The sequence below is a fragment of the Sciurus vulgaris genome (assembly GCF_902686455.1).
Source record: "Sciurus vulgaris genome assembly, chromosome: 5".
NCBI classification, from domain to species: Eukaryota; Metazoa; Chordata; class Mammalia; order Rodentia; family Sciuridae; genus Sciurus; species Sciurus vulgaris.
The window spans coordinates 108,257,340-108,279,457 of record NC_136465.1 but is presented as its reverse complement, the minus strand read 5'-3'; the positions used below and the strand labels follow the sequence as shown (position 1 = coordinate 108,279,457).

The 22,118-nt window shown below is 37.7% G+C and overlaps 1 protein-coding gene across 3 annotated transcripts in view; it reads right to left on the bottom strand.

The window, feature by feature from the left end:
* ANO6 (anoctamin 6) overlaps positions 1-22,118 on the bottom strand; it is a 191,781-nt gene that overhangs the window by 60,156 nt on the left and 109,507 nt on the right. For all 3 annotated transcript variants that reach the window (XM_079139568.1, XM_079139569.1, XM_079139567.1), the window contains 6 exons: positions 16,060-16,125; positions 14,719-15,006; positions 14,390-14,503; positions 12,278-12,393; positions 6,188-6,322; positions 422-527 (listed from right to left, as the gene is read on the bottom strand). In XM_079139568.1, coding sequence (XP_078995694.1) covers positions 422-527; positions 6,188-6,322; positions 12,278-12,393; positions 14,390-14,503; positions 14,719-15,006; positions 16,060-16,125 — 825 coding nt within the window. The remainder of the gene's footprint in view (positions 1-421; positions 528-6,187; positions 6,323-12,277; positions 12,394-14,389; positions 14,504-14,718; positions 15,007-16,059; positions 16,126-22,118) is intronic.

Genomic DNA, 22,118 nt, shown 5'->3' with positions numbered 1-22,118 from the left:
GGGAAAAACACAAATTTCGCACATACAAATTTCAGGTTTCATAGAACAAATAACAGATTTCCACTCATTTGAATTAAGGAAAACACTAATAAGACTAAATCTACTAAAAAGTGTTCATGAAAAAACCTGGGCTTTAGATCTTTGCTTTGATTACTAGAAATGCCAGATTTTCAATTCTACCATTTTGTCACTGACTCTCCAGGAGATTTTAGATAAGCTTTTTGATCTCAATTTATTATTTATAAAAGAGGAATAAACACATGCATTGCATACTACCTTCCAGAATGTTTGGAAGTTGAGAAACACCTTTCTGAATTCTTCAGAGGGAAAAAGGTATAATTTCTATGTAATACTTAAATGATTGGTAGAAGAAAAAAAAGTTGCTTTGCTATGTTTAACTATTTGGAATAACAAAAATTACCTTTGAGGACTCGCAAGTAATATTGAGTTTCCAGAAGGGACAAATCTTGTCACACTGAGGACACATTATGATCTTGCCACCAATATCAGGATCACAAACTTCTTTGCTAAGGAAAAAAAGAGAAATAAAACTTACTTTAAAAGGCTAATGAAAAGAACTTCCTTTCTGACAGCATGATAAAATCCAATATCCATTCATGATAAGAAATAAACCTAATATAATTCTTATAAAACTATGAATAGAAGTGAATGTCATCAAACTGATAAAGGCTTGCTCCATAAAACCTATAAAAATACTTAACGGTAAGTGCTGAAAGTGTTTCCTTTAGCTCAGGAATAAGATGAAGGACTCTATTATCACCACTTCTTTCTAGTGGGAGGTCTCTACCAGCATAGGAAGTCAAGATAAACAAAGCCATGGGGGATTGATCAGAAAGAAAGAAAACTGTCCACCGATGGATTTCATAATTGTCTATGTGTACCACTCAATAGAATATACATGTAGAATATTAGAACAAAGGAGTTTAGTACAGTTTGCTGGACACAGAATCAATATACCAAATATGCACAGTGCCACAAAAAGGAATTGTGTCCCTATATACCTGCAACAATTATGAAATAACATCTAAATGCCAATTCAATAGCTTAAGAAGTATGAAGTATCTAGGAATAGTTCTAATCTAACATGTGTTAAGGGTTAGATGGTGAAAATTATAACTCTATAAGACAGTGAAGAAGACCTATACTTTAACATCATAATTTAGAAGAATCAATACTTAAAAGATGTGAAATCTTCTCCATTTGAGCTGTAAACTCCATAAAAAAGCAAAAGCCCAGTCAAAACACTATTGAAGAATAAGGCAATATTGGGATAGGTTAAGAAAAACAATTGATGGAACACAAGAAAACTGATGGAACTATACAAAAACTGACTTAGGATGGACTTGGTCCCATAATTAGTAAGTTGAGAACTAATATTTCAATAAATATGACTTATACTACAGAATATCTCTGTGGGAAAACATAAAATTAAGCTAGTAATAATAACACAAAACAATTCCAGGTGGGAAATGAAAACATCCATAATACTAACTTATTAGGGGAAAAAAACAAACAGAATATCTAGATAATCTTAAGGTAAGAAGAAATTTCCTAAATATAAAATCCAAAAGCATTAATCATCAAGGAAAATACGGATACATTCAAGATTCTTTTAAAAGTAAAAATGTCATTAAAAGACAACTTTAAAGAGAGAGAGGGAAAAAAACTAAAACTATTCACACACTGGTAATAGCTTTGAAACAAGTAAGAATGACAAAAGAGTATCCACCAGAATATTTAAGGAACTCCTACAAATTAATAAGAAAAAAAAAGTAAGAGGTTGAACACTGCTCCTTCTAGCAGAAGCCATTCAGATGTACCCTTAAGTCAGTAGGACTGGAGTTGTGCAATTAGGTGACCTTGCAAATAACTCAGTAAAAACATCTGGGCTTGGGAAGCACTTCTGAAATAGTTAAGATCTTGGAAAACTCACTTCTCCATAAAAGCAGTGAGAGTACTGGCAAAAATTGTCAAAATGAACATTTGCAGAACTCTGGAAATTAATCAAATTCTTATGTGATCTGAGAAGCATTTATTTGAGGGAAATTGGCTAAATCTCTATAAAAGCAATGAGCTTTGCAGAATTTTAACTGGACCAGTTCCCATCCCATCTTCCAAGCTTCATAGTAACCTTAAAAACCAATAGCCTTGCCACCATGGTAGCTGTGAAAACAGCAGCTTAGCAGCCACAAAATAAAGCAAAAGTAGTTTGGAGCTACCCAAAAACCCAATCCCCAGAGAACTGTCAGTATTTGACCTATCTAGGAGCTCCCTGGAAAAGCTCCAGGCATGGTATCTGTCATTTTTGACCTCCTACTCAGGGCTCGGATTGTGCAAACAGCCCAGTCCCCCAAGTGTCCATTGAAAGCAATCAGCAGGAATGGTTTAACACTGCAGCTCCCGGAGGCAGTGACACCAGTAGAGGCTAACAAGAAGTTAACTCCAAAACATAACAGGGAGAATTATAAAACCATAGAGGGTTTTTATAAAGCTTCAACATACTTCTGGAATTGTTGAAGGCCATGTGCATGTGTAGGATGCAAGGCCAAGAAACCTTAATCTCTCACCTCTGGCAACCCGGGGTTTTGCACAAGCAAGAAGAAAAGGCTAAGGGAAAACTGAAAAGTGTGAAACACATTCCCTGACACATACACACAGGCAGAGGGAGGGAAATTACTGGTTCTAGCAGTCAGTGAAATCACCAGCTAATCCAATCATTAGCTGACAGCTAAATTTACTGAACACAGACTTCAGTGGTCACATGACAAAGAATACAGACCTCAGAATTAGCCCAGGACAGCAGCTGAACAAAGAACAGCAGCATCAACAACAAACAAAAGTAACAACAAACCCTGAAGGTGAGGAGGTGGGGGTCCCGATTTCACTATCATCTACATAATATTTAAAATGCCAAGTGCTCAACATAAAAATCACAACATACACCAATAAACCAAAAAGTATGGTTCTAAAGCGGAGGGGAAATAAGCACTCAATATAAACTGTCTTGAGGACACCCATGCATTGCACTTATTAGACAAAGCATATGGTCCAATACATATATTTACATAAGCAATTATATGTATTTCAAGAACTAAAGAAAATCATATCCAAAGAAATAAAACAGGTGAATGGTGTCTCACCATATAGAGAATATCAGTAAAGAGATAGGCATTATAAAGAACCAATTAGAAATTTAAGGGAAGGAAAGTACAATAATTTAAATGAAAATTTATCTGGAAGGCCTCTGCAGCAGATATGAAATGGCAGAAGAAAGAATCAGTGAAGTTAAAGCTGCGCCTATTAAGATTAGCCAGTTTGAAGGATGGAAGAAAAAGGAATAAAAAAAATGAATGCAGCCTCAGACACTAGTGGGACATCATTCAATATACCAACATATACATTACACAAGAACCTGAAGAAAACAATTAAAGAAAGGAGCAGAGCCAGGTGTGGTGTACATGCCTGTAATCCCAGTGACTGGGGAGGCTGAGGCAGGAAGACTGCAAATTTAAGGTCAACCTCAGCAACTCTGTGAGACCCTGTCTCAATTTTTTAAAAATAAAGGGCTGGAGATATAGCTCAGTGGGAGAGCAACCCGTGGTTAAAACCCCAGTGCCAAAACAAAAACAAAATTACCCCCAAATTTTTGAAGTTTTTAATTTAAAAACTTACTACGAAGTTACAATAATCAAACATAGTATGATATTTTGCATAAAGAACAGACATGCTGGTCAATGGACAAGAATTGGTAATAGCTGATTTTCAAAAAGGGTGCCAAGATAACTCAATGGAGAAAGAAGCAGTCCTCTCTAAGATGGTCTGGGGCACCTGGATATGTGCATGAAAAGAAGAACTGGGTCCCAGCTGTATTCCATTTACAAAATTAACTCAGTGAATCACAGACCTGAAACCATAAAACTCTTAGAAGACAAACACTGGGAAAACCCTGAATTTGGATTATTGATATCTTGGATATGACACTAAAAGCACAAATAATAAAAGAAAAAAGTAGGTAAATTGGATGTCATAAAAAGAAAGCTCATCAATGAATGTTCACAGCAGAATATTTACAGCAAAATTATTCACAATAGTCAAAAAGGATTAATAACCCCAACATCCATCAGCTGATGAACGGATAATGTGACAAATCCATACAATGAAATATCACTTGGCCACAAAAGGGAGTGAAGGACTGATAAATGCTAGGACATGGATGAGCCTTGAAAGCAATATGCTAAGGGAAAAAAGATGGTTATGAAAAGTCATATGCTGACAGCTCCACTCCTATGAAATGTCCAGAAGAGGCAAACCCACAGAAACAGGAAACAAGTTAGTGGTTGCCAGGGGCTAAGGGAAAGGAGTGTTAGGGACTGACTGCTAATGGGCACTTTTAGGAGAGATGAAAAGTTCTAAAATTAGATGGGGAGGTGGTTGCACAAGTCTGTGAGTGTATTTGAAACACCCGAGTTGAACACTCTAAATGGGTGCCTTTTATAGTACACAAATTATATCTTGATAAAGCTGTTATTTTGAAAAGGGATATAAACGTTAGGCATTTTTAAAGAGGAGGAAATACAGTATTCTCCACTCATGTATAGGTGTTTTCAAAAACGCATAATTAAATTGATCTTACAGGGCTAAGCTACAAATATGATTTTAAAATACAGTAAGTATATAGGAATGACAAATACAAAATTTAGTAGAGTAGTTCTTTCCAAAGTAGATGAGGACAGTAACACTGCTGTTCTTTTTCTTTATTTGGATGATGTATCATTGTTCCCAATATCTTAAATGTATTTTCTATTCTTGTGAACTTACTAGTATGTGATAGAACTGAAAATACTTAAAATTTATATTTTCTAAACATTTTAAAGATATTTAATAAATAATTAAAGTCAAATCTTTTTGGGCACAGGACTATATCTCAAAGACCCTCTTTCCAATTTTTTATAAGTCAATCTGTGTGAAATGGCAGGAAATATGTGATGTGACTAACATTGGATTTCATAAAATAAGTTGCAATAAGAACAACCACATGAGAACCTTATAAAAATGTAACTTTTGTATTCTGCAAATTTATTTTTGAGGTGCCTGGTTTGTTGCTGTTGTTGTTTTGTTTTTTGTTTGTGGCTGGAACAATACATGAAACAACGGAGAAGCCAAGCACAAATTTAGGGAAAAGGTATCAACATTCAGCCTTTGGCCCAAACTCTTTTTCAGTGAAGAGGGGAGAGTACTTCACAAACCATCTGCAGCTTTCTAGCTAAGAAGCCACATGGGCACAAAAGGCTCAGAATCCCCTATAAATGGAATGGGTAATTATGCCCATGCATCGAGGTTGCCATGTAAGCATCCTGCCTCAGGAGCCAGGCTAATATGCTTGGGGCTTGAAAATTTTGGTCATCAACACATTGCTGGTGCCCAGAAATTTTGCTCTGGCTGTCACACCTGGATAGAGGCCAGATGATCAAGAGAAAATATCTGGTTCAGTGCTGCATCCCTTTCTGGAGGTTAAGACCCCCAAAATGAAGGAATGGCAACAATTCAGAACAGTGAGGGTGAAATTCAGAGTGTTCTGGCACCCAGGGACTTGCCTTTAGAAAGCGCAGCTGGTGTTTGAATTCCAAAATCAAACACAAAGGAATTCTCTCACTTGTTTTCCCAAACATAGTAAGGAGTAATTTTGTAAAAGTAAAAAAACAAAACAGTGACTGGTTACTTGAGTTACTAAACATGAATTCTTAATATACATTAAAAAGTCACTTTGAAAAGCAGAAAAACACCAGCTCTATCAGTTTTCCCATGGAAACCCTCAAGAAATCGGAGCTGCTCTTGGCCCGCATCTGCAAGGCTGAGTGAAGCATTCCTCTGGGGCTAGAAGTTCAAGGGCAATTCTCCCTCCAGTCCTCCTTTCTTTTCAAACAAAGTATTGTCTTAAAATATTGGAGTGTTTCCTAAGGGTAATATTCCTGTCAGAGACTGGGTTGGATTATCTGAGAAAAATTTTTTTCCCATTTCATTTAGTTATTAAAACAAAGGGGACATATCATCCAAAGAAATGGGTGTTCTGCGCTATCTTCTTTTACCAAAACAGTCTAAAATCCTGCAAATAATTTTATGTCTAATCAACTTTTCAGCATGACAACAAGGAATAAACAGAGGTTACCTCCATGTACAGTTATCTTGATTAAGATATCCGTAGAGAAAGCAGGCCACCCCCACCACTGCAGCCAGCAGGAGCATCTGAGTGTAATAGCCCAGCCAGGCAAAGTAGATTCCAATCTTCTCTCCATAGTATTTCCTGAAGACAAACAGAAATTATTTTTAGAAGACATAAATAATCACTCTGCCGCTTCATCCTAATATTATTTCCTGATTTTAAATAAAGGAGGCTTTAATCATAAGGCTCTGACTCAATTCACCCTTAAGACATGTCCATCTTCAGGGACAGATCCCAAATTCTGCTGTGAAACAAAAGTGCATTACACATTATGGAAGCACTGATTATTATCACTGATTTGCCTGCTGAAGCAAAGTAAATTTAAAGGAGAGCGGGGGCGGGGGGTGGGAAGCAAAACGCTGACCATGGAGCAAACAGAGCATCAACATCACTCTCTGTAAGGACTAGCACTATTTTATACATTCTTCAAAAGAGTATTTTTAATATGCAGGAAACAAACTGAACAATTTACTCACTCTTCAGCCTTGGCAAACTTCCTTTGAAGAAACTATAATGTAGGTCACAAAGAAGAAAATGACTGATAATAATACCATTGTGCCCCCTATCTGTGGGGGACACATTCAAAGACCCCCAGTGGATGTCTGAAACCTCAGGTAGCACCAAATTTAGTACAGTTATCCGCCTTATCTAAGTCTCAATTTCAGTGGTTTCTATTACCCACGGTCAAGAAAAAGAAGGTACATTAAGATATTATAGAGACTACATTCAAATAATGCTTATTACAGCATATAATCGTTCAATTTTGTGAGTTATCCCTTTCTGTGTCTATTTAAATCAGACTTTATCATAGGTAAATGTGTATAGGGAAAAACCAGAATACATAGAGTTTGATCTCTGATCAAAGTTTTTAAAAAACTCATTGTAAGAGTGGGAGAGGGCAGGGGGGACATGACTGAGGAATCTGCCACCCTATATTTCTTCTATCTACCACTTCTGTGTTTTCTAAGTTTTAAAAGTTGATTAATGATGTAATTTGGGTTAAAATGGAAGGGGCCAGGTAGGCGAGATTAGAAGAGTCAGCAGTGCCAGAATTTCTCCAGAGAGGGAGGCCAAATACATCAGACCAGGAGAAAACAATGAGTGGTTGTTCGGGCAAATGCTGCTGTTGCTGTTTTCCTCAGCTGAACCCCTCCTGCCTGAGTCTTGCTGGGTGGAACCTGGAGACTTGCTTAGCTCTGAGGCCTGGAGGAGACCCTGGGCTCAGTGTGGAGTTGGGCTGAACTCCCTGGGTTTTGCCTCCTGGGAACTCAGCTCTGAGAACAACCTGGAGACCTGTGAGGCTTCAGAGAGGAACCTCCCTGGGCTGCACCAGAATCATAGGCCACAGGCCTGGCTGGGGGTCTCATTCGTGGGGAAAATGAAGGACTGGGAACAACATGGAATTAGGGTTTGGGTGGAACAAAGTGCGTTCATTTCCATGTGTGTAGGGCTGTTCTCTGGCTTGTGGCTGGCAGGCTCAGGACAATGCCTGGGACAGAGAAGCCTGACAATGCGTTTGAGATGTCTTGGTGTGTGTTCTGTTATGCTTTCTGTAAAATGTTCTTGCTGTGGTTTAGATATGATTTAAATGTGTCATCAAAGAGGTCATATACTGGAAGCTTGATGTCCAGTGTCGAGGTCTAAGGTGGATCCAAGTGGAAGGTCACTGGAAGTCTCACTCTCTGAAGGAATTAAGATAGTTCTTGTGAGACCCTGAGTTAGTTCTCATTAGAGGTCATTATAAAAAAACAAGACTTGCTCCTTCCCTCGCTCTGCCTTCTTGTCTTACCATGTGACCCCCCTCCCTTAGAAATGTGTTCCTGCCATGATGTGACCCAGACAGGGGGACCCTCACAAGAGCGGGCACTATGTTGTTTGGACTTGCAGCCCCAAAACTGTAAGCTAAATAAACCTCTTTTCTTTATAAAGTACCCACCTTCAAACATACAGTACAGTAATGGAAAACCGATAAATAATAGTTCTGATAAACCATTCCATTCTGGTCATATTTAAAACTAGAAATAATTTTAGAAGCTTGCTCTGACCTTCCAATGGTAAAAATATCCTGTCATATTTAGAAAGCTGGTCAGGTGGTCTCGGCTTGGATATTTACAGTGACAAAGAATTCATGACTTCCAAAGGCATTTCTTGTTACATTGAAGGCAAGGTTTGAAAGGTTTTTCTAAATCTTAAATGGAAACCTGCCTCCTAGTTTTGAGAAGCTGGTGATAATGAAGGTCCCCTAAAATAAGATAGTCTCTGATTAATGTTTTTCTGCCAAAAAATCCCAACTCCTATTATCAATTTAAAAAACCCTCAACTTTAAAGAATCAAATAGTCTAGAAGGCTGGCAATAAAAAGGATTAGTCCCCAACCTACCTCCTGCTGCACAGAAGCAGCCACTTTAAACTTTAAAAGCCAATTCTTTATTATGTCCACATCTCAAAATAATATGCAAGAAGAGCTGCTTACTGATTCATCAGTTTTGTGTGTCACCTATTGACTTTCTACTCTGGAAGATAAGCAGTAAGCTCTCTTTCAACCCCTACCTCAGCCACACATTCACATCTCCATTTCCATCCTCTTTACATAGTTACATTCTAATTTTTGGTTAGATCAATACCCTTGCTTTATGTTGCTATGACTCTTTACACATGATTCACAACTGAATCAAGTCATCTGCTCTGATTACTTTTTATTTCCTGCCAATGTTTTGTTTTCCTTGGAATTAATAATTGTCTTGATGGCTCAATGCTTGGTGTTCTGTGAACTTATCAACAATTCAGACTCATACTCTCCAGAGCTGTATAACTTCCTCAGTGTAATTAAACCCAGGGGGTAGTTTATCAATTTCAAGTCCTTGAAATCCCTCCAGAACTCTTTCAACCTGGATTTCTAACATCTATTGGAGTTTTCTATCACATTTTTAATTTCTACAAGCTACATTTTACTCTTGCAATGATCCTTTTTTATAGAATCCTTCTCTTGTCTGGTGAATGAGAGCAGAATTGACTCCCATTTTCTGATTGGAGTTTAGGGGGCAAAACTTTTCTTTTTTTCCTCTGCAAAGTCTGTTTCCTACAGGTTGATCTTTCCAGTTTGTTTGGCTCACTTTTTGAGAAAGAGCTTGTTTTCCCTTTGGTAATCTCTGGGAACCAAAGATGAAGGCCGGCAGCCTAAAATGTTCAAGGAGTTACTAGTGAAGCAGTAAAGGAAGGGAACATGTGGACCTGAGATGGGGAATAGTCAAACGTACTTCCCTTTGCAAAATATAGTTAAAACAGTAGGACAATTCCTTAAATATTACCAAAAAAAAAAAAAAAAATGATTAAGAACCCTTCAAATCCCCACCCTGCCATGATAAAGGTAAGTGATTTAGGGATGTTTGAGAATGTAAGTGAGCATTTTTTTCTTTTCATCTTGTGTAGTTCTCAATTATATTCTTGCTATCATAAAAAGAAACAGTGAAAACAGACACAGAAATGTTTCTGGGAATAAATGATCACAATTTTGGTTACCGAAGAGTCATTAAAAAATACAAAAGGAAATCAGTAATAGGGGAAACTGCACAAGGACGACCTCAGATACAGTCACCCCTCCATATCAGCGAGTTCCACGTTCACAGATTCAATCAGCCACTGACTGAACATACTGGGGAGAAAAAGAAATGTGTCCATACTGCACATGGATAGACTTTTTTTTCCTTATCATTATTCCTTAAACAACACAGTATAATAACTATTTCCATAACATTTACAACATATTAGGTATCATTAGTAGTCCAGAAATGATTTAAAGTATCTGGGAGGATATACATGTGTGCAAATGCTACACTATTTTCCATAAGGAACATGAGTATTTGTGTAATTTGTTAATCTAGGAGGGTCCTGGAAGCAGTCCCCCATGGACCAGTCCCCCAGGGATGACTCTATTTACATATGTACAAACAGTTTCATCTAAAATCTTGTTCTACAGGGTAATCAAAGTTAATAAAAGTGACTCTTCCTGATTAAAATCTAGCTAATACATGAAGTAGGAGGGAATTAAAGTATAACTAAATGAATGAAATTAAATCCCTATGAAATCATAAATCTAAATAGCAATTATTAAAAGATACTATGGTCACAAAAAAGAGATATAACTAGACATTATGATCCTTCTGATAGAAGCATCCAACCCCATGTATCAAGTATCTTTGAAAAAAACTGATCAAGCTTCTAGATGAGGATCACATTACTATCTAAGGCAAATGCACAGGACAGAGGAACTTGCTCAACATCACCACAGGGGAGAATAAAATCAGCAATAGAGAATGCAAGGAATTCTTGAAACAGCTGGGTAGAAGAAACACAAATGCAAAAATATGTGCCAGAGATCTGGATCTTGTTTGGGTCCTGATATGAACCAAGAAACTATTGATAATTTTTGAGGTAATTAGGGAAATCCGAACACTGATTATTTGATAACACAGAGGAGTTATTTTTTAAATATTCAGGTTATGTTAAAAAGACTCTGTCTTTTAGAAATAAATATTAAAGAAAGAATGACGTTTCGGTTTGCTTCAAGGTGATCCAGTGGAGCAGGGAGGGAAGTAGGTAGACATAAAGATGAAACGAAGGACTTTGAGTTTTTAAGTTTTTGAAGCTGGGTAACAAGACATGCAGCCTTGCTCTACTATTTTGTCTGCTTCTGTACATGTTCAAAGTTTCTCATAATGAACTAGAAAACAAAACAAACTCTCACTGTAAACAACAGGCACTTGGCTCCAGGCTGATTTGACGGTAACCTGACTCCCCTCCTCCCTCACCCTCCACTTCCAACCCTTCACCAAGTCCTGTCAGTGCTACTCCCAAAATGCATCACAAATCTGCTCCCAGGGTCTCCCAACTGGCCTACACCCAGAGCCTCTGATCTGGACCTGTTCTCCCTGCATCCTCTGCCCTTGTGATCCATTCTCATTATCTCTGCAAAACATCAATGAGACAAAACTGTTAAACACTTAAAATACTAGAAGTGCTTCTCATTGCACTTAAAGTCTAAACTCCTTCCTGTGTTCCTGCTACCCCTCTAATTTAATGTCTTTTCTCTTTCACATTAGCACTGGTCTTCCATATTTCCTTGAACTTGTCAAAGGAACATATGTTTAAGGTCACTGCATTAGCTTTACCTTATTTTGGAATGACTTCTTTCAAATCCTCAAGGTACTAGATCCTTTTCCACTATTTGGTTCTCAGTTCAAATGTCACCTACTCCAAGATAACTTTCTTGACTAACTTCTCCATTCATCCCCTAGATTCATTATTCTGTTATTTTACTCCAATTTAAAAGTTTTCTCATTTTTTAAAGAAATTTGCTTATGTGTATGTGTTGGCTGTTCTTTGTCTCAATCCAGTAGCAATGATCCTTCATCTCACCCAAACATAAGCTTCTGGAGAATAGTCAGTGTTAGTGCTCTGAGAAGATGAGCCCTGAGTTAGTCAGTATTTCTTGTGAGATAAAATGAAATAGTATCTAATAGCACATCCAGAAAAGGAGAGAAAATTTATTTGTCTTACCATATAATATAAGCTAAATCTAACATTTACTCCTGTCTAATAAGGAATTTGGTGGGTTTTTTTACTCCTGGTTCCTAAGAGGTAACATTTAACCCCTTGGAATTTCCTGAAAGAGGAGTGTCTTTTTATTTCCTGAGACCACACCAGATAGTTTATGCCAGGAAGTGAGTCATGGTAGGCCCTAGTTTGGGGCTGGCCATGCTAGAAAGACCAATCACTTGAACAGAGTTGGGGTTGTGAACCAAGTGATATTGGCCATACCTGCAGGAAAAGGAAGAAACTAGAAACTAAGTCCCATGGGTAATGAGTCAATCAATCATGCCTATGTAATGAAGCCTCAATAAAAACCCTGGATAATGCAAAACTCAGGGCTCTGGGTGAGCTTCCATGGTTGGCATTATGTTCAGAATATCATCATCCTTAGATGTTTCGAAGGTAACCCTGAGTGCTTCCCACCACAGGGTTCTCTACAGCAACTTACCTGATAAGATCCAGAGGCTGCTTCTTGTATATGCTTCGAGGATGAGCCCATTCCCTGTACAGAAGGTACCGCTCATTAGGGCAGCTGGGGTCCTCCGACCGATAGCGAAATTTACACTGAGAAGCAAAAGGAGACTAATGAGCACCATAATTATTACTTTTCCACAAACGTGTTTATTAAAGGTGGCACTAATATTTCAGTCATTTGTGAAAAGGGCCCTCACTTGCTGGAAGGGATGGAAATACTATCTAATTTTTACTGACTCTAAATCAGGGTTACTACTATCTCTCTTGGGGCCATTTTTGAATGTAGACAAAGATGAATACGATCTGGGGAGCAATGCAGGAGGAACTCAGTGAGAGACCCAGGAATGCCTGCCAGCCTATTAGTTGAGCAGTCCTAATGAAAAATTGGGCCACCTGACTGGCAAAATCACCACAATGGAGGAACATCTGTAAGCCTACCCCTTTCCTTGGACAATAGCAGAACCAGGGTGAGAGCTGGCCTGAAGCAGGGCCAATTCCAAAACCCAGACTTCATTTTCCCCAATTCAGCTGTTATTCTATGACAATATATACAATATAAGCAACAAATAAACTTGACATCATATTACATTCATAACTTTTTCAAAAAACAAAACTTGCCTCTGCTTTCATTCAATCACTCTTTCTCCTGTCTGACTCATTTTCCTTCTTCATGTCCTAGAATCAGATTATCACACGGCCTAGTCTTGGCCCTCACCTCTACCCACTTCCCTCCAAACACCACACGGAATCATTCCCTGGCCAGGATATGGGATTGCTACAATTTTAAGATGCTTCAGAGGAAAAGACCCGGGCATGGGCAAATGTCAACGGAACAGTCTAGAACTCTGGCATTCCAGATTAATCTTCAGGACAACTATTTACAAGTGTCCCCAATGTTCATGTCATGCTACAATTGTTAAAGTTGCTGGGGCATAAAAATTAAACATGTAGACTGTCAGGTTGAATGGCCAAATAGGATCGCTTAGGCAAGCTCTGTTTTGCCATATCTATCAAGTAGCTGTTTGGTGCCCTAGTTTTAGTATATTGTGCTCTTCATTATGGTCTTTATTCACCAAATACATACTATACAGTAGTACTGATCAATCTCAGTCTTTGCTTTCTTTGGTCTTATAGGTTCAGACAAACTGATTGAACTGAATATAATAAAGCAATAATGCAATGAAATGTGGTATTTATTTCAATGACAGAATTGATGTAAATAATTTTAGACATAATGTACTTGCATTTATGGAATCATTAAGTTCTGGGCAGTTACATTTAAAAAATTCCTTCCCTATAAGATGCTAACAGCTAGAGAAGTGCTCTTCAGTTCAAGGGGTTGCTGTGATCTCTGAACATAGTCCTCAAAAAATGTCAACAATCTGCGATTTTGCCATTGTGACACAGGCTTGACAGATACTTTTTAAAATGCCTTAGATATTCCAAGGGCATGGTTTGAAAATAATATTTCAAGGGGGAAGAAGTCTATGTTGCAGAAAATGATAAATGAGAATTTCTAACACCTATTTGGTTATAAAGAACTAATACTTTTCTGGTTGATAAAAACATCTGTCAGTAACTATGAAAACAGTTAACACTTATACAGTACTTATTGTATGCTAGGGAATAACATTTGCCATGGATTAATTTAATTAATTTTCATAACAACTATATGAAGTAAGGAATGTTATTATTCCCACTTTATTATTGAAGAAACTGAGGAACAGAAAGGCTAAATGTCTTTCATAGTTCACAGAGCTAGGAAATGTCAGAGTAGAATTTTTGGTCCCAGAGATGCTAATATAGGGTAACTGCTCATCTGTCTGGCAGTGTGAGTTAACTGCAGGAAAAAAACAGCTCATTCATTCATCCACTTCTTTAAACAGAGAAACTTCTCCATGCCTGGGATCCACTAGTGAACAAAACAGTCTGGTTCTTTCCTGCCCTAAATGAGTTTATAATCTTGCAGTATGTTATCTTTATGTTACTGAGAGACAGACATAAGTTTAGGTAGGTCAGCCCTTCCCTTTTGTCAACACGAGAGTATACATTAGGTATTTTACTTCATTTTTGCTATTTGACTTACATCATGGAGAGGGAAAGCTGCCTTGTAGATTCCAGAACTTACAAGTCTGTTAATTCCAAACTTGTTAACATTGTTCATCACTTGATACTTCACCCGGGAGAGGATAAAGTAGACCTAAAACGATTCCAAGATAGTGTGGTTTATAAAGTAGAGCAAACCAATCCAATCACTCTTTACTACTTCACAGGAATCTGTAGGCATTCTATTTTATTGGTGTTGTTGTTGCTGCTTTTAAAAACAAAATCATACCAACCAATACAAATCACTAATTATTCAACAGTAGGTTCCAAATCACCCCAAGACAGAAATTAAATCTGGTTTAGACTCACGATACGGCTTCTGGTGGCTGGATTGAAGAAGGCATCTTTATCAACAATATAAAAATCATTCATTCGGTTCTTCTCAAAGGGGGCAGTGAAAAACTCTTGCTCTGGCTTGATGATACGTTCATCTACTCGGAGGACTTTGGTAAACCAGTTGAAACTATCAAAGGCTGAGGACCGGGTTTTTAGATCATTGGGTTTCAGAGGCAATTTGATGTGCATGATCTCAGCATATGTACATAACACATCCCATGGTGCATGTACTTTTACAAAAACAAGCTTATCATCCAAAACCTGTATGGGAAGAATAAAACATGGGACCTGGAAACCAAACCAGCTATTTTCACAATTTTAAAACACAAATATTTTTCATATGGGCTGGTAGTTTAAAAAAATACATGTGCCTAGAGGATATCAGTATAAGTGAAGGCAAAATAAAAATAGATTTGTAAACCATCATAAAATTTTAACTTTAAGATAACTTGGTAGTTTGAATTAAGTAATTCAAATTATTATCATGGTTCTTTCATAAAAATAACATTTTAAATGATAAAACTAACCTTACCAATTTGTCCATCACTCCATCCAAATTAGTGACTTAAAAACACTAGAACATTCATTTCAATGCTATACTAAAACAATTTTTAATTTTCTAAACCTAGAAATGGACTGCTTAATTTATTATATATCTGTTCATTGTGTTATGTGGCCATTAAAAATGCTGAAGAATATTTTTTGTTATAGAAATGCATTTGCTATATATTAAGAGAAATGAAAATTATGAAACCATGAAATAATAATTCCCCATTTTGAAAGGGGAAAAATACATGTACACACACACTTTTTGGCTATTAGGAGTACACAAATGGAATTTTTTAAGTTCCATTCTCTGATATCATTTTTCAGCGTTAAAGATTCCAGATTTTTAAGATTTTATTTCCATACTAGACATTCAAATAGTGTATTTGTATATTTCATTTGAGGAAATATACCTATCTGAATACAGAAAAGTTTAGAAGGACTTTTAGAAGGTTATTTCTGGATGATTAAGATTCAGATGATTTTTATTATCCCTATTTTTACATTTTATCATAAACTATTGTATAGTTAAAAAAACTTTTAGAAGTTTCTTAAAGGAAGAAATAATCATTCGTACATGCATTCATTATTAAATTCTTTGTCTTTGATGAGAAAAAAACAAATATATCCTATACAATATAGATCTTGACCATTTATGACAGCATCAAGGCCAGGGCTGCACATTGACACTGCCATCCTTGAATTCCAAGTGCCATGCGAGTTCCCAGGAGCATTTCAGCTGAGGCTGGCAAAGGGACTACCACTTACCGATCTTGTTGCTTCTAACTGCAATCCATGGCAGATGAGGTTCGATTCATATGCTTGTCTTTTTCTCTGACCAAAAAAAAAAAAAAAAAAAATTGTTAAGATCTTTATTTTACCAAGGACAGAAAAAAAGATTTTGTTTTCTTAAAACAAAATACAAAAGCAAACTAGTTTCTCCCTGATAAAGAAGTTGATCTGCTCATAGAAAAACTGAAGCAATGACGCTGCTCTTGCTGTTGGTGACTCGCAGGTGTTGGGTCTCCAAAAGAATGCGAGGACATGCTTTTGGATTCCCCAAAACTCTGGAGGGCCCTGGTGGGATTTCTTGCCCTTTGAGGTATATAAAAGTCTCTTTCTTTGGCACAATCTGAGGACTTTGGGGCTCCTAAGTGTATTCAAGTGGGATTTTTCTTTTTTGAGTCCCATTCTCTCATGTCATTTTCCAGCATTAAAGATTTCAAATTTTTTAAAATTTTATGTCCATACTAGACAATTCAAATGGTTTAATTACTAGAGGTGTAGCTTTCATCCTGAATGCCCGAATAACACAATTTTAGAAAAATTCAGAGGATTTGAACTGAAATGTTCATGAAGCTATAAACATCTGAATCTATAGAAATAGAGGATTCATTGATCATGTATCTGTCCATGTCACATGGCTGATTCCAAAGATGCAGAATACACTGTATTTATTGATATTAAATTCTACATGGCTAGGCTTCTGCTAAACTGATGAAAGGGAAGCACGTAAGAGAAGAGCTTTACTTTTCACCTTAAAAGAACACACTGGATGATGAAGTAGTTATCCTGCTTTAGGAAATGAAAGTGGGTACAGAATAGAAGTCCTGAAACCACACTGTCTACCTTCAAATTCCAGTCTTATTACTTAACACCTCTATGACCACAACAGGACATTTAAACTCTCTGTGCCTCATTTTCTTTATCTAGTGGACAGAGAAAACTTCACTAGATTCCTTTTCAGACTCTCATAAGGACATGACTTAGATGACATAAGGCACATGAACTATAATTTCCATTTCTAATAATTACAGGAGATCAGTTGGACCATCCTTACACTGAAAAAATCTGTGTGTGTGTGTTAACAACTTTAGCAGTCACAAGTTAGGGAGGGACTGCTGGGCTTCTGGGTCAAGGTCAAGGTGATTCACAAGTCCTGCAGCCTGGTCTCCTTACCCAGGGAGCACCATTCACCATCTACCTACTGTGAGCTTCTGTGCCAGAGACAATGAAGAGAGCATGGAATACACCTAATAAACGTGATATAGATGACGCCATATGGAAAAAGATGAAGTTCAAAAGGAGAAAAAATATACCTGGTGTTGGGTTAAATTTGTCCTGACATGTTTTGCAGAAATATCAGAAAAAGAAAACTCTTTTATTTAATAAACAGTTATATGGCACACTTAATTTCTTGTTACACTTAGAGCTTACACTAAAGTAACTTAGAGAAGAGCCAGCAAGTGCGACAACTTCCCTAAAAGTGAGTCAGAAACTGGCCTAGAAATCCCGGAGTCAGGAGGGAGTGAGGAGCACCTGAAGTGCCACTTTCCTTCTCTGCTCCCAGCAGGCATTCATATCCTCTTGACTTCCTTGCTCCCTACCATCCCTCCAATTTGTCCTGGAAGTTTCTTCAGCCTTTCTACCCTTGGGCTGCCACATTCCCAACCTCAACTTGGGAAGTTGACCAGATTCATTCCACTTTTTATCTAAGAAGCATTTTTTCACTCAAGATCCTAATTCTCACACTTTGATTCTTGCATGGTAGCCCAGCTGTGGTTCCTGATTACTTCTTTCTTTACCATTGAGAAAAAGCACTTTGATCCTGCAAACAGTGTTTAATATAGTGCTGGGTACAAATTATATGCCTAATACATGATTGTTGAGGGAACATACATGGTGTTGCTTGCTGTCATTTCTGTGAGCCACTGTCAACTGAGGTCTAAAAATGAAAAATTTCAGAAATAAACTGATTTTTAAATTATTTAAAATAATACGTACACAGCTCTAGTTTTGTGTGTGAAATCTCATTCTGCCCAAGATGTGAGCCATCCCTTTGTCCAGAGTACCTACACTGTATATGCTACCTACCCATGTATCACCAAATAGCCATCTTGTTTATAAAATAGAATATCACAGTATCACAGTGCTCTGTTCAAGTAACCCTCATTTTATTTAACAATGGCCCCAAAGCACAAGAGTCTTGATGTTGCTGATTTGAATATGCCGATGAGAGACTACAAAGTATCGCTTTTAAGTGAAAAGGGGAAAGTTCTTAAATTCATAAGAAAAAAAAATCATATGCTGAGGTTGCAAAGATCTACAGTAAGAATGAATTTTCTGTAAAACTGTGAATAAGGAAAAAAATTCATAGTAGCTTGATGTCACACCTCAAACTGCAAAAGTTACAGCCACGGTGTTTAAGACATGCTAAGTTAAGATGGAAAAAACATTAAATTTTTATATGTATGTATAGGAAAAAAGCATTGTATGTATAGAGATTGGTGCTACTAATGATTTTCATATCTATTGGTGGGTCTTGAAATGTGTCCCCTGCAGATAAGGTGGGGGGGGTGAGTATTGTACTAAAAATTTGTATTAATTCATTCTACAAACATTTCCTGAGGTTCAACTGTTTTCCAGGCAACCTGCAAAGTACTGAGGAATCAAATAATTTAAGATAGGCTGTGACAGAGGAACTACAGAGAAACTTGACAAGAGTCCAGTGATCTAAGACTTTTTCCCAACACAGAAAGACGGTAACATTTATTCTTATGTTTCATGGCACTGTAATAGCCATCTATTGTTCTTTGTGACCACCCAACATTTCAGCTCCTACTATATCTATTGTAACAGATAAAAATGTGCACACTTCTTTTCCTGGTGTCTTGTGAAGTTCAGCTACAGCAGATTAGCCATACTCTGCCAATGAGAGCACCCACTGCAGACTCTGAATAGGAAGCTAGAGACACCTAGGAGCCAGGCCAAGCAGAACCATTCTGGGGTAGGTGAGAGGGCAGTTCCACAGACTGCAGAGGCAGAGCTTGTGGCAGAATTTTTTAGTGACCACTGCTGGTCAGTAGTGTCCATGGGGCCAAAGGCAGTCCTGCGTCTAGGGCAGTAACCACACTTTGTTTCCCAGGTTGTTTGTGAAGAACTGCTTCTGCCCTGTTGGCCAGCTGCCTCATGTATTTGTCAAATCCTTCAGGGGACTCTATGAGCTCTTAACATTTTTCTAATAAATTCCTTATCTGTTAAGTTACAGCTGTTTTGGTTTCTTTTAAGGAAGCATCCTCACTGAGAGAGTAGCCATGAACTAGGCAAAACCTGTTAACCTAAAACCTAAATCACTATGTACAGGGGAGCAAGTGTTCTGAGAGGGTTGGACACCATGACATCCTCTTCTTCAGGGGAGGTGATTCACCCTGAGGCTGTGCATGGGGAAGGTGACATGGTCTCACTAGCAGGTCACAGCAGGACCCATGACTGTGTCTTCTGTATCCTATAGAAGTTAGGAATTTCACAGCTGGGAAATCACAAACCTCTCTTCTGATTCTCCTATTCTTGTAAGGAAAATCCTTTTAAGGCTCAGGTCAAGGGCTTAGAAGAACAGGAATATCAGAAGAGAGGCTTCTCCAGGGGCTTATCGGGTATTCAACATTTAACTGCTAGAAGAAAACATGTCAAATAACTACATTAACTGGCTTGTTACAAATTCATAGTTGAAATCCTCCCACAATGCACAGCTATGTCCTCCGTGGCCCCTAGCCACCATGGAGTGTCCTACACTTCCAGGTGCTACTTGCACTGGACATCCAACTTGAAGACCAGCATGCTCCACAAGGGACCTCCCTCCCTCCCTCCCTTCCTGGCAGCTGCTCACTGTGAACTCATGCTGGTTTCCTTCTTTCTGCCTGTTAATAGCTGGACATCATCCATCTTGACATCTGAAGTACATCCTTTTATATCTCTTCTTGAGCTAATTTATGTAATGCCTCTATTTCTCCCTTCATTGTCCTTACTCCTCAGCCAACAAACATTTCAAATGCTTCATATTCTTAAGAATTTTAAGTCTTTCTGTGACTCAGCCTGCTCTTCAATTACTTCCTCTCTCCCAGAGATGTTAGTCTTTATGTCTCAGTGTCATTAATGCTTAGAACAGGCCTACAAAAGAGTGAGCAATAAATGTCTGAGGAATGGATAAACTGAGCATATGGTGAATTGATGGCTGCCTATCATGTAGAAATGGACTGAGGTATACAAAGTACTACCGTACAGCAACTACACTCCCTTGCTCTTGGTCCTCTGACTTTTCCATGGACCTTTATTTGTGAGTATTATCGGCTATGATGAAGAAGAAAGTACATTCTAATCCTGGAACATACTCACATTAGACAGCACAAGGTGTCCAGGGCATGAACTGATTCCAACTTTGGAGTTTGAATTATGAGATGACAAAACAGGTAAGGTTCAGAAAGCTGGGCCATTATGTCATCAAATATACCAAACACAAACTATTCCTGTCTGAGTCACATCAGCTACATCACACGCATTCAACATGCTGAACAGTACAGACCAGACCTGGTACCTTCTTTATGGCATTTCTAAAGCGAGGCTACCACTCATCACATTCAGGGGGCTCTTTCCTCTCAGATTCTACTCTACAAAACAATCCCTTCAGCTTTTGCAACTTTGGTTTCTCTCTTACTCCTGGGCATGCTGGTTACATTCAGACAGTCAAAATTCAAATCCTAGTTCTGCCATTCACTAGCCCAGAGACAATGGGCAAATAACTTCAACTCTAAGCATCCACGGTTTCATCTTAAAAATCAGAGAAGAAATAGCTTCATCTTGGGTTGTTTTAAGGATTAAATGTGATCCTGGGTATAAAGTATATAACATGATGCTTGGCATATAATAAGCCCTAGATATCATTAGCTACTATCATTATCCTTTCCCTGCCTTCCAAAATGCTCAGCTTTCCTTAGACCCTAAAAAACAAACAAATATCTTGCAAGACTTACTAGCAGCTTGTCTCTCCCTTTTAAAACAAATATCTGCCAAAATAGGCAATCCCAACTCATTCTGCCTCCAAAATGTGTACTCATTGAGTACCCCTAGTCCCTCCAATGGAATACCACTGAACTTAACACTGGACTCTTCTATTCTACTTGGCACCCTGGTCCTGGGACTACTTATCTGGTGTCTGATGAATACATATCCTTTTCATCCTCTGAAGGGGATAGATAACTCTTCATCTCTCTTCTTGCTAGCCCCATTTCTACGTATAATAAGGAAGGTCATTGTGGAGCGTGTATAGCATATGTGACTATCAGAGATGCAGACAACATCAGAAACACCTCCCTCAATCTCATTTTAAAGTCTTGGTAATATTGTCTCAGGGACACATACCGTAATTTATTTAACCAACCTCAAATTATTGCATATTTAGATTGTTTCTAATTTTTCACTATTATGAAAATCCTCGTAGAACAATCTTTGTGCATTCTTTATTACTTCCTCAGGATATAGTACCAAGAGTAGAACTGTTAAATCAAATAGTGTATTCAATTTTAAGTTCTTTAATATGTATAGCCATACTGCCTTCCAGAAAGGTTGTACTAATTTGTCTTATTTTAGTTTTCATCTAGTTCTTTAGAAAGAACTCCTGAGATATTTACCTGATTTATCTCAAGGTAATTGGTAGACCTTGGAGTTAGTTTATAATGCCCTCTATCTTACCACCAACCATAAATACTTGAACAGTTGAATTGGGATAGGACATTTATATTTGCTTAAACATGTTACTAAATCATCTTTTTAATAAGACAGTTCTTGCTATTTTCCTTTGGTATGGCAATTCATGAAAAACCAGTAGAATATTTTAAAAATTGATCAAACCAGCTTTCTTGGTGTGTCAGGAAGCTAAAGTAAATTAGCATATGTGTTATATTGGTCAAACAGGCACACAGCAGGAAAAGCCTGCTTGCTTAAGAAGAAATTGCTTAAGTCTCTTTAATATGAAATCATCATCTTCACTTCTC